The sequence below is a fragment of the Ranitomeya imitator genome, chromosome 5 (genome assembly GCF_032444005.1).
Source record: "Ranitomeya imitator isolate aRanImi1 chromosome 5, aRanImi1.pri, whole genome shotgun sequence".
In the NCBI taxonomy this organism is placed as follows: Eukaryota; Metazoa; Chordata; class Amphibia; order Anura; family Dendrobatidae; genus Ranitomeya; species Ranitomeya imitator.
The window spans coordinates 688,065,259-688,078,396 of NC_091286.1; the positions used below are offsets into that span (position 1 = coordinate 688,065,259).

General features: G+C 44.1%; 1 protein-coding gene across 3 annotated transcripts in view; it reads left to right on the forward strand.

The window, feature by feature from the left end:
• Positions 1–13,138, forward strand: part of EFR3B (EFR3 homolog B) — a 164,968-nt gene that overhangs the window by 126,772 nt on the left and 25,058 nt on the right. For 2 of the 3 annotated variants that reach the window (XM_069728431.1, XM_069728429.1), the window contains exons 7-11: positions 2,076–2,219; positions 7,293–7,427; positions 7,765–7,843; positions 9,972–10,107; positions 10,394–10,555. In XM_069728431.1, coding sequence (XP_069584532.1) covers positions 2,076–2,219; positions 7,293–7,427; positions 7,765–7,843; positions 9,972–10,107; positions 10,394–10,555 — 656 coding nt within the window. The remainder of the gene's footprint in view (positions 1–2,075; positions 2,220–7,292; positions 7,428–7,764; positions 7,844–9,971; positions 10,108–10,393; positions 10,556–13,138) is intronic. The other variant, XM_069728430.1, reaches the window with a different exon arrangement.

Here is a 13,138-nt window from a genome sequence, read left to right on the forward strand (position 1 = left end):
ATACATGAGCGCACTCTGTGCAGACACTGAACCAGCAGGAGACTAATAGAGGGTGTTAAATCTGTGCATTACAGAGGTATACATGGTCACATACATGAGCGTGCTCTGTGCAGACACTGAAGCAGCAGGAGACTAATAGGAGGTGTTACATCTGTACATTACAAATGTATACATGGTCACATACATGAGCGTGCTCTGTGCAGACACTGAACCAGCAGGAGACTAATAGGAGGTGTTACATCTGTGCATTACAGAGGTATACATGGTCACATACATGAGCGCGCTCTGTGCAGACACTGAAGCAGCAGGACACTAGTAGGAGGTGTTACATCTGTGCATTACAGAGGTATACATGGTCACATACATGAGCGCACTCTGTGCAGACACTGAACCAGCAGGAGACTAATAGGAGGTGTTACATCTTTGCATTACAGAGGTATACATGGTCACATACATGAGCGTGCTCTGTGCAGACACTGAACCAGCAGGAGAATAATAAGGGATGTGAAATCTGTGCATTACAGAGGTATACATGGTCACATACATGAGCGTGCTTTGTGCAGACACTGAACCAGCAGGAGACTAATAGGAGGTGTTACATCTGTGCATTACAGATGTATACATGGTCACATACATGAGCGTGCTTTGTGCAGACACTGAACCAGCAGGAGAATAATAAGGGATGTGAAATCTGTGCATTACAGAGGTATACATGGTCACATACATGAGCGTGCTTTGTGCAGACACTGAACCAGCAGGAGACTAATAGAGGGTGTTAAATCTGTGCATTACAAATGTATACATGGTCACATACATGAGCGCGCTCTGTGCATACACTGAAGCAGCAGGACACTAGTAGGAGGTGTTACATCTGTGCATTACAGAGGTATACATGGTCACATACATGAGCGCACTCTGTGCAGACACTGAGGCAGCAGGACACTAATAGGAGATGTTACATCTGTGCATTACAGAGGTATACATGGTCACATACATGAGCGCACTCTGTGCAGACACTGAACCAGCAGGAGACTAATAGGAGGTGTTACATCTTTGCATTACAGAGGTATACATGGTCACATACATGAGCGCACTCTGTGCAGACACTGAACCAGCAGGAGACTAATAGGAGATGTTACATCTGTGCATTACAGAGGTATACATGGTCACATACATGAGCGTGCTCTGTGCAGACACTGAAGCAGCAGGAGACTAATAGGAGGTGTTACATCTGTACATTACAGAGGTATACATGGTCACATACATGAGCGTGCTCTGTGCAGACACTGAACCAGCAGGAGACTAATAGAGGGTGTTAAATGTGTACATTACAAATGTATATATGGCCACATACATGAGCGTGCTCTGTGCAGACACTGAAGCAGCAGGACACTAATAGGAGGTGTTAAATCTGTACAGTACATTACAGAGGTATACATGGCCACATACATGAGCGTGCTTTGTGCAGACACTGAAGCAGCAGGACACTAATAGGTGGTGTTAAATCTGTACAGTACATTACAGAGGTATACATGGCCACATACATGAGCGTGCTTTGTGCAGACACTGAACCAGCAGGAGACTAATAGAGGGTGTTAAATGTGTACATTACAAATGTATATATGGCCACATACATGAGCGCGCTCTGTGCAGACACTGAAGCAGCAGGATACTAATAGGAGGTGTTAAATCTGTACATTACAGAGGTATACATGGCCACATACATGAGCGTGCTTTGTGCAGACACTGAACCAGCAGGAGAATAATCAGGGAGCGTGCGCAGCTCTGGGTGTGACTGGAGCATAAGACCAGATGTAACTCATGATCAGGACACGATGGGTAAAGCAGAATGCTTGTAAATGACCCGGATCGGATCGTGGAGGTCTTCAGTACTAATACTCTCTGCTGTTTTGTTTTGACCTGACCCTGGTCTCAGCTGCTCAGGTACTAACCAGCCCGTACGTTCTGCCTTCAGCTATTCCTCGTCACTCTTTGCTCTCATTCTTGTCTTTTTTTGCTTCTGCTCGTTCGGCCGCTCTTCTTCTTCTGTACATGTTTATTTCTTGCATCCGTAGCCCTTCTGTGTATATGAACCTGTGTGCCTTACCCGTCTCATCCTTCACCATTGTCCTGGGTGAAGCTAAGACCTGGCAGCCACAGAGTACTGGAGGGATTATCCTGAAAGGAAAAGGGGCTGTCCAAGGTGGAAAAGCCTTGAGGTACGTCCTCAGGTCCTCAGGACGGTCTTGTGTACGTCTCCATTGTGGGGGTCATCGTTGATGTGTTCCTTGTAATTTCTCTTGGTACATTTGGCTTTGGATTCTGCTGTAGACTCATTCTTGGTCTTGTTTCTTCACACACTCGTAAGCTGACCATACGCTGAAGATAGAAGTCATCAATCAAAGCGAATTGGACCTTATTTTTTTCAATTTTTGCTTTGAGGTCTTATGCAAAAGTTGCTGGACTCACAATTGTTGCCCTCCTTGCACTTGTCTGGTCATAAACCTACGTGAGGGGATGCACAAGAATTAAGGCTATTGCCTAGTGTCATCCGTTAAACACCACAATCATGGCCAGCCTCAGCAGCCACATTGAGAGGATATAGGGATGTCATCTTGTTCACGGAGTTTGACCTATTGCCTATACCCGCTGATATCAAGGCAGGTCGAAAGTGAATTTGTCATGCTCTGCGCCTCAAGAACGAGGGGATAGATGGCATATGACAATATAACCAAAGGTCTACTCCAAACACCATGCAAAGAGGCCACATGAAGACGTTTGCTCCATGGACCATGCAAACAGGTCATATGGGGTAAGAGGTCTGCTCCATGGACCATGCCCAAAGGCCAAATGAGATAACGGGTCTGCTCTATTCACTGTATGAAGAGAAGACATGACGAAGAGGTCTGCTCCATTGACCATGCAAAGAGACCCTATTAAGACAAGGACTTCCCCAAGCACCATGCAAAGAGGCCACATGCAGAGGTCTGCTCCATGGGCCATGCAAAGAAGCCACATGAGGTAAGACGTCTGCTCCATGGATCATGTCAATAGGCCAAATGAAATTATAGGTCTGCTCTATTCATTGTATGAAGAGAGGACATGACTAAGAGGTCTACTGAATGGACCATGCAAAGAGACCATATGACAAAGAGGTCTGGTCCTTGGACTATGATAAGAATCCACATGAAGACAATAACTTCTCCAAATACCATACAAAGAGGCCACATGAAGAAGACTGCTTCATGGATTATGTAAAGAGGCCACATGAAGAAGTCTGCTCCTTGAACAATGAAAAGAGACAAAAAGAAGACAAGGTCTGCTTCATAGACCATGCAAAGAGACCACATGAAGAAGAGGTCTGCACTAGGGACCATGCAAAGAGACCACATAAAGAAGAAGTCTACTTCATAGACCAGGCAAAGAGAATACATGAAGAAGTCTGCTCCATGAACCATGCAAAGAGACCACATGAGGAAGTAGTCTGCTCCATGGACCTGGCAAAGAGACCACATGATGAACAGATCTACTCAATGGACGATGCAAAGAGACCACATTAAGAAGAAGTCTGCTCCATGGACCTGGCAAAGAGAATACATGAAGAACCACATGAGGAAGAGGTTGGTTACAAACACCATATAGAGAGGCCACATGAAGAAGTGATCTGCTCCAAGCACCATACAAAGAGACCAAAAAGAAGAAGAGGTCTGCTCCAAGCACTGTGTGGATGAGGAACACAAAGAAGAGGTCTGTTCCAAGCACTGCGTGGATGAGGAACACATAGAAGAGGTCTGCTCCAAGCACTGTGCGGATGAGGAACACAAGAGGTCTGCTCCAAGCACTGTGTGGATGAGGAGCACATAGAAGAGGTCTGCTCCACTCACTGTGCTGATGAGGAACACAAAGAAAAGGTCTGCTCCAAGCACTGTGTGGATGAGGAGCACATAGAAGAGGTCTGCTCCACTCACTGTGCTGATGAGGAACACAAAGAAAAGGTCTGCTCCAAGCACTGTGTGGATGAGGAACACAAAGAAGAGGTCTGTTCCAAGCACTGCGTGGATGAGGAACACAAAGAAGAGGTCTGCTCCAAGCACTGTGGGGATGAGGAACACAAAGAAGAGGTCTGCTCCAAGCACTGTGTGGATGAGGAACACAAAGAAGAGGTCTGCTTCAAGCACTGTGTGGATGAGGAACACAAAGAAGAGGTCTGCTCCAAGCACCGTGGGGATGAGGAACACAAAGAAGAGGTCCGCTCCAAGCACTGTGCGGATGAAGAACACAAAGAAGAGGTCTGCTTCAAGCACTGTGTGGATGAGGAACACAAAGAAGAGGTCTGCTCCAAGCACTGTGGGGATGAGGAACACAAAGAAGAGGTCTGCTCCAAGCACTGTGCGGATGAAGAACACAAAGAAGAGGTCTGCTCCAAGCACTGTGTGGATGAGGAACACAAAGAAAAGGTCTGCTCCAAGCACTGTGCGGATGAAGAACACAAAGAAGAGGTCTGCTCCAAGCACTGTGTGGATGAGGAGCACATAAAAGAGGTCTGCTCCACTCACTGTGCTGATGAGGAACACAAAGAAAAGGTCTGCTCCAAGCACTGTGTGGATGAGGAGCACATAGAAGAGATCTGCTCCACTCACTGTGCTGATGAAGAACACAAAGAAAAGGTCTGCTCCAAGCACTGTGTGGATGAGGAACACAAAGAAGAGGTCTGCTCCAAGCACTGTGCGGATGAAGAACACAAAGAAGAGGTCTGCTTCAAGCACTGTGTGGATGAGGAACACAAAGAAGAGGTCTGCTCCAAGCACTGTGTGGATGAGGAACACAAAGAAGAGGTCTGCTCCAAGCACTGTGTGGATGAGGAACCAAAGAAGAGGTCTGCTTCAAGCACTGTCCGGAAGAACACAAAGAAGAGGTCTGCTCCAAGCACTGTGCGGATGAGGAACCCAAAGAAGAGGTCTGCTCCAAGCACTGTGGGGATGAGGAACCCAAAGAAGAGGTCTACTCCAAGCACTGTGCCCACATGAAGAGGAGGCCATCCCTATATCCTGAAGTAATGACTACCTTGATAGGCATGAAGAACACAAAGAAGAGGTCTGCTCCAAGCACTGTGCGGATGAAGAACACAAAGAAGAGATCTGCTCCACTCACTGTGCTGATGAAGAACACAAAGAAAAGGTCTGCTCCAAGCACTGTGTGGATGAGGAACACAAAGAAGAGGTCTGCTCCAAGCACTGTGCGGATGAAGAACACAAAGAAGAGGTCTGCTTCAAGCACTGTGTGGATGAGGAACACAAAGAAGAGGTCTGCTCCAAGCACTTTGGGGATGAGGAACACAAAGAAGAGGTCTGCTCCAAGCACTGTGTGGATGAGGAACACAAAGAAAAGGTCTGCTCCAAGCACTGTGCGGATGAGGAACCAAAGAAGAGGTCTGCTTCAAGCACTGTCCGGAAGAACACAAAGAAGAGGTCTGCTCCAAGCACTGTGCGGATGAGGAACCCAAAGAAGAGGTCTGCTCCAAGCACTGTGCGGATGAGGAACCCAAAGAAGAGGTCTGCTCCAAGCACTGTGCGGATGAAGAACACAAAGAAGAGGTCTGCTCCAAGCACTGTGCGGATGAAGAACACAAAGAAGAGGTCTGCTTCAAGCACTGTGTGGATGAGGAACACAAAGAAGAGGTCTGCTCCAAGCACTTTGGGGATGAGGAACACAAAGAAGAGGTCTGCTCCAAGCACTGTGTGGATGAGGAACACAAAGAAAAGGTCTGCTCCAAGCACTGTGCGGATGAGGAACCAAAGAAGAGGTCTGCTTTAAGCACTGTCCGGAAGAACACAAAGAAGAGGTCTGCTCCAAGCACTGTGCGGATGAGGAACCCAAAGAAGAGGTCTGCTCCAAGCACTGTGGGGATGAGGAACCCAAAGAAGAGGTCTACTCCAAGCACTGTGCCCACATGAAGAGGAGGCCATCCCTATATCCTGAAGTAATGACTACCTTGATAGGCATGAAGGATCTCTGCTAAGACTAGGACATAGTACTGGGGTTATTTTGGGGGTCGCTGTCCATAAAAGGATCTATCTTGTGACCGGTCGTCCTTACAATCTGCCTTCTTCCTATGTGTACGGTCAGCTTACGATTGATCACCTTCTGCTTTGGATGATTGTTTGGTGCTCCTTTCTCCTTCCTTATTACCTGCCGTCTTATTTACTTAATCTCCTTCCTTCTCTTTCTGACATATTATTGCATAAAAATTCCCCTCAAATTTCCCTTTTCCTGTTTCATTTCCCCTTTCTTTGTATTTCTAGAACCTTAAGTAACTTTCAGAAGTCCTTGATTCCTCCTCATCCGTCAAGTTCTCAAAATTCTGGGTAGCCACTTCTTGCTTTTCCGCGAGACAAGAGAGCAAAAGTGGCGGCAATAGTGGTCGTCGGCTTAGAATTTTGATGTGCTTTACAGATGAGAATGAGGAGATTTTACCCACCCGAGTGTTCAGTCTTGCCTGGAATCCCCCCCGACTGGGGGTCCGCACCCGCTGTGCACCCCAGGAGGTGCCTTACCCCATTGCAGCTGTCCTCCTTTCCTGCATCAAAAGCATGGAAACAAAGTTGCGACCATCATCTTGCTCCATGTTTTAGCCTAATTACCTGCTCTGTAGGTTACGGTAATGTCTCCCGGACCCCCGCAGAGCCAGTAATTGGCCGCATGAAAAATTAAAGAGCAATTCTGCCATCAAGTGAAGTTCAAAGTGCATGATCTGCGCTATGAGACGGAGGGGCCCAGATCAAAAATGGGGGGAGATGAAGAAAGGCAAACGAATGGTCCTAAATGTTCCCCAGAAGAAGGGTGTATAGGATTACGTCTCCTGGCCCTAGGGCTTCGTATCGTGAGAGATTGCAGAAGGTCCCACTGATTTTCGGGGGTCCCACCAATCACTGAAGGTGTTATCAAGGAGGGGAGTGCTCCTGTTTATTAGGAAGGGGTTCTTATTTTAGGGACAACACCCGTTTTTATCCCTATATTCCATAATTATGGAGACGGCTGTACCCCTTTAAATGAGCAAGATCTGACTAAGACTTAAAGGTGGACCTTGAACAAAGCCTCTCTCCCTCATGCTACAGTCATGCGCTTGTGGAATTGCCCTTTAAGTCTATATGTGCATTTATGCCAACATGCTGCATGGTGTCAACCATCGAAAAACACATATATAAATAATATATATATATAGAAACAAGGCTGGATTATTGAGAGCTCACAGCGACGCCCAGTGGTGATAATTTTTCTTTCGATATTTTCAGTCGGTCGCCATCTCCACTGCAGAACGCGGATAAAGAGAAGGACGTCCCGGCAGAACTGGCCGAGCGCTGTCTTAGGGAGCTGCTGGGTCGAGCGGCCTATGGGAACATCAAAAATGCCATTAAACCCGTACTCATGTGAGTATGCCGCCACGTAGTCATCATCTGGAGATACATCCCAAGGCTTCTACTTCTTTTTTTCATCCTTTGAGGTCCATTGGCCTTACATATGAGCAAATCTGAAAGTTTTATTTTGCCATTTTGAAAAATCGCCGGCTATCGAGATGCCGGATTGTATCATTATCATCATAGGTATCGGGGTTTTTACACCAAAAATATGTACCTGTATCCTTATAATCGCAACAGACTTAACATAAACTAATTTGATGTCCGAAAAATGCGTCCAGACCCCCCCAAACCGCAGCCTTCGTGTCCGGTAGGCGTCGGGGTGTGACTCTTCATTTATATTTTCCAGGCACCTTGATAACCATTCCCTGTGGGAGCCCAAGGTCTTCGCCATACAATGTTTTAAGATCATTATGTATTCAATACAGGTGAGAACCAGAAAGATGTCTAACCTCACAAAAAGAATCCGTTGTGTTCCCCTGCTGTAATACCAGTATACTCCCCTGCCCAGGAGCTGCGGTATGATCCATGTTCCTGTACGGTCAGACACGACCATAACACAGTACACAGCAGGGACACATTTATAAGATTATCTCAGCACAGGAACATTTTATAACACATCCAAATGTGAAAGTTATTATTGTTCCAAGATCTTCTGATTAAAATTAACTTTTGTTCTTGACAAAAACACCTTTAAGTTTTCATATATGTATTAGACTAACGACTACAATGCTGCGTCCTATATAAAAGGGAATGACTACTATAATACTGCCACATACCATAGGTACAAGCATAAAGCTAGTATAATACTGCCCCTATATACAAGAATATAACTACTATAATACTGCCCCTATGTACAAGAATATAACTACTATAATACTGCTCCTATGTACAAGAATATAACTACTATAATACTGCCCCTATGTACAAGAATATAACTACTATAATACTGCTCCTATGTACAAGAATATAACTACTATAATACTGCCCCCTATGTACAAGAATATAACTACTATAATACTGCCCCCTATGTACAAGAATATAACTACTATAATACTGCTCCTATGTACAAGAATATAACTACTATAATACTGCCCCTATGTACAAGAATATAACTACTATAATACTGCCACATACCATAGGTACAAGCATAAAGCTAGTATAATACTGCCCCTATATACAAGAATATAACTACTATAATACTGCTCCTATGTACAAGAATATGACTACTATAATACTGCCCCTATGTACAAGAATATAACTACTATAATACTGCCCCTATGTACAAGAATATAACTACTATAATACTGCCCCCTATGTACAGGAATATATCTGCTATGATACTGCCCCATATGTACAAGAATACAACTACTATAATACTGTCCCTATGTACAAGAATATAACTACTATAATACTGCTCCTATGTACAAGAATATAACTACTATAATACTGCTCCTAGGTACAAGAATATAACTACTATAATACTGCTCCTATGTACAAGAATATAACTACTATAAAACTGCTCCTATGTACAAGAATATAACTACTATAATACTGCCCCTATGTACAAGAATATAACTACTATAATACTGCCCCATATGTACAAGAATATAACTACTATAATACTGCTCCTATGTACAAGAATATAACTACTATAATACTGCTCCTATGTACAAGAATATAACTACTATAATACTGCTTCTATGTACAAGAATATAACTACTATAATACTGCTCCTATGTACAAGAATATAACTACTATAATACTGCCCCTATGTACAAGAATATAACTACTATAATACTGCCCCATATGTACAAGAATATAACTACTATAATACTGCTCCTATGTACAAGACTATAACTACTATAATACTGCTTCTATGTACAAGAATATAACTACTATAATACTGCTCCTATGTACAAGAATATAACTACTATAATACTGCCCCTATGTACAAGAATATAACTACTATAATACTGCCCCATATGTACAAGAATATAACTACTATAATACTGCTCCTATGTACAAGAATATAACTACTATAATACTGCTTCTATGTACAAGAATATAACTACTATAATACTGCTCCTATGTACAAGAATATAACTACTATAATACTGCCCCTATGTACAAGAATATAACTACTATAATACTGCCCCATATGTACAAGAATATAACTACTATAATACTGCTCCTATGTACAAGAATATAACTACTATAATACTGCTCCTATGTACAAGAATATAACTACTATAATACTGCTTCTATGTACAAGAATATACCTACTATAATACTGCTCCTATGTACAAGAATATAACTACTATAATACTGCCCCTATGTACAAGAATATAACTACTATAATACTGCCCCTATGTACAAGAATATAACTACTATAATACTGCTCCTATGTACAAGAATATAACCACTATAATACTGCTCCCTATGTACAAGAATATAACTACTATAATACAGTACTGCCCCCTATGTATAGAAGTATGCAGTTTTCAGCCCTGGCTCTTGCACAATATTGGTTACGTGTCTCTATCTATCACACAGCCGCAGCATTCTCACCTGGTGATACAGCAATTATTGAGCCACCTTGATGCCAACAGTAAAAGTGCTGCCACTGTCAGGGCTGGAATTGTTGACGTTCTATCTGAAGCTGCTGTTATTGCCGCCACTGGTTCTGTGGGTATGTATTTCAGTCTTTCGGTATTTCGGTATTTTAGTATTTCTGTATTTTAGTGTTTCGGTATTTTAGTATTTCGGTATTTCAGTATTTTAGTATTTCAGTATTTTAGTATTTCAGTATTTCGGTATTTCAGTATTTCGGTGTTTTAGTATTTCGGTATTTCGGTATTTTAGTATTGCAGTATTTGTGTGTGTAGTGATGGATCACGGTTGCACGTGTCTGCCATTTCTTTTGCTGCTTGCGCTCGGCCTCACATGTAGCTCTCCCGTCTCTCCGTTGTGTGCAGGCCCCACCGTGCTGGAGGTGTTTAACACGTTGCTTAGGCAGCTGCGGCTGAGCATTGACTATGAGCTGACCGGAAGCTACGACTCATCGGTCAACATCGGAACTAAGATTATCAAAGAGCACGAGGAGAGGATGTTCCAGGAAGCCGTCATCAAGACCATAGGTGACTGACCGCTAGTCTACTCGTCATGTGACTGACCTCTCGCCTACGTGTACATCATGTGACTGACCTCTAGTCTGCCTGTACATCATGTGACTGACCTCTAGTCTACCTGTACATCATGTGACTGACCTGTATTCTGCCTGTACATCATGTGACTGACCTCTAGTCTACCTGTACATCATGTGACTGACCTGTATTCTGCCTGTACATCATGTGACTGACCTCTAGTCTACCTGTACATCATGTGACTGACCTGTATTCTGCCTGTACATCATGTGACTGACCTCTAGTCTACCTGTACATCATGTGTCTGACCTCTAGTTTGCCTGTACATCATGTGTCTGACCTCTAGTCTGCCTGTACATCATGTGTCTGACCTCTAGTCTGCCTGTACATCATGTGTCTGACCTCTAGTCTGCCTGTACATCATGTGTCTGACCTCTAGTCTGCCTGTACATCATGTGTCTGACCTCTAGTCTGCCTGTACATCATGTGACTGACCTCTAGTCTACCTGTACATCATGTGTCTGACCTCTAGTCTACCTGTACATCATGTGACTGACCTCTAGTCTACCTGTACATCATGTGACTGACCTCTAGTCTACCTGTACATCATGTGACTGACCTCTAGTCTACCTATACATCATGTGACTGACCTCTAGTCTACCTATACATCATGTGACTGACCTCTAGTCTGCCTGTACATCATGTGACTGACCTCTAGTCTGCCTGTACATCATGTGACTGACCTCTAGTCTACCTGTACATCATGTGACTGACCTGTATTCTGCCTGTACATCATGTGACTGACCTCTAGTCTGCCTGTACGTCATGTGACTGACCTCTAGTCTACCTGTGCATCATGTGTCTGACCTCTAGTCTGCCTGTACATCATGTGTCTGACCTCTAGTCTGCCTGTACATCATGTGACTGACCTCTAGTCTGCCTGTACATCATGTGTCTGACCTCTAGTCTGCCTGTACATCATGTGACTGACCCCTAGTCTACCTGTACATCATGTGTCTGACCTCTAGTCTGCCTGTACATCATGTGACTGACCTCTAGTCTACCTGTACATCATGTGACTGACCTCTAGTCTACCTGTACATCATGTGACTGACCTCTAGTCTACCTGTACATCATGTGACTGACCTCTAGTCTGCCTGTACATCATGTGACTGACCTCTAGTCTGCCTGTACATCATGTGACTGACCTCTAGTCTACCTGTACATCATGTGACTGACCTGTATTCTGCCTGTACATCATGTGACTGACCTCTAGTCTGCCTGTACGTCATGTGACTGACCTCTAGTCTACCTGTGCATCATGTGTCTGACCTCTAGTCTGCCTGTACATCATGTGACTGACCTCTAGTCTACCTGTACATCACGTGACTGACCTGTATTCTGCCTGTACATCATGTGACTGACCTCTAGTCTACCTGTACATCATGTGACTGACCTGTATTCTGCCTGTACATCATGTGACTGACCTCTATTCTGCCTGTTTATCATGTGACTGACCTCTAGTTTAACTGTACATCATGTGTCTGACCTCTATTCTGCCTGTTTATCATGTGACTGACCTCTAGTCTACCTGTACATCATGTGACTGACCTCTAGTCTACCTGTACATCATGTGACTGACCTCTAGTCTGCCTGTTTATCATGTGACTGACCTCTAATCTACCTGTACATCATGTGTCTGACCTCTATTCTGCCTGTTTATCATGTGACTGACCTCTAGTCTACCTGTTTATCATGTGACTGACCTCTAGTCTACCTGTACATCATGTGACTGACCTCTAGTCTGCCTGTACATCATGTGACTGACCTCTATTCTGCCTGTTTATCATGTGACTGACCTCTAGTTTAACTGTACATCATGTGTCTGACCTCTATTCTGCCTGTTTATCATGTGACTGACCTCTAGTCTACCTGTACATCATGTGACTGACCTCTAGTCTACCTGTACATCATGTGACTGACCTCTAGTCTGCCTGTTTATCATGTGACTGACCTCTAGTCTACCTGTACATCATGTGACTGACCTCTAGTCTACCTGTACATCATGTGTCTGACCTCTATTCTGCCTGTTTATCATGTGACTGACCTCTAGTCTACCTGTACATCATGTGACTGACCTCTAGTCTACCTGTACATCATGTGACTGACCTCTAGTCTGCCTGTTTATCATGTGTCTGACCTCTATTCTGCCTGTTTATCATGTGACTGACCTCTAGTCTACCTGTACATCATGTGACTGACCTCTAGTCTGCCTGTACATCATGTGACTGACCTCTAGTCTGCCTGTTTATCATGTGTCTGACCTCTATTCTGCCTGTTTATCATGTGACTGACCTCTAGTCTACCTGTACATCATGTGACTGACCTCTAGTCTACCTGTACATCATGTGACTGACCTCTAGTCTGCCTGTTTATCATGTGACTGACCTCTAATCTACCTGTACATCATGTGACTGACCTCTAGTTTACCTGTACATCATGTGCCTGACCTCTATTCTGCCTGTTTATCATGTGACTGACCTCTAGTCTGCCTGTACATCATGTGACTGACCTCTA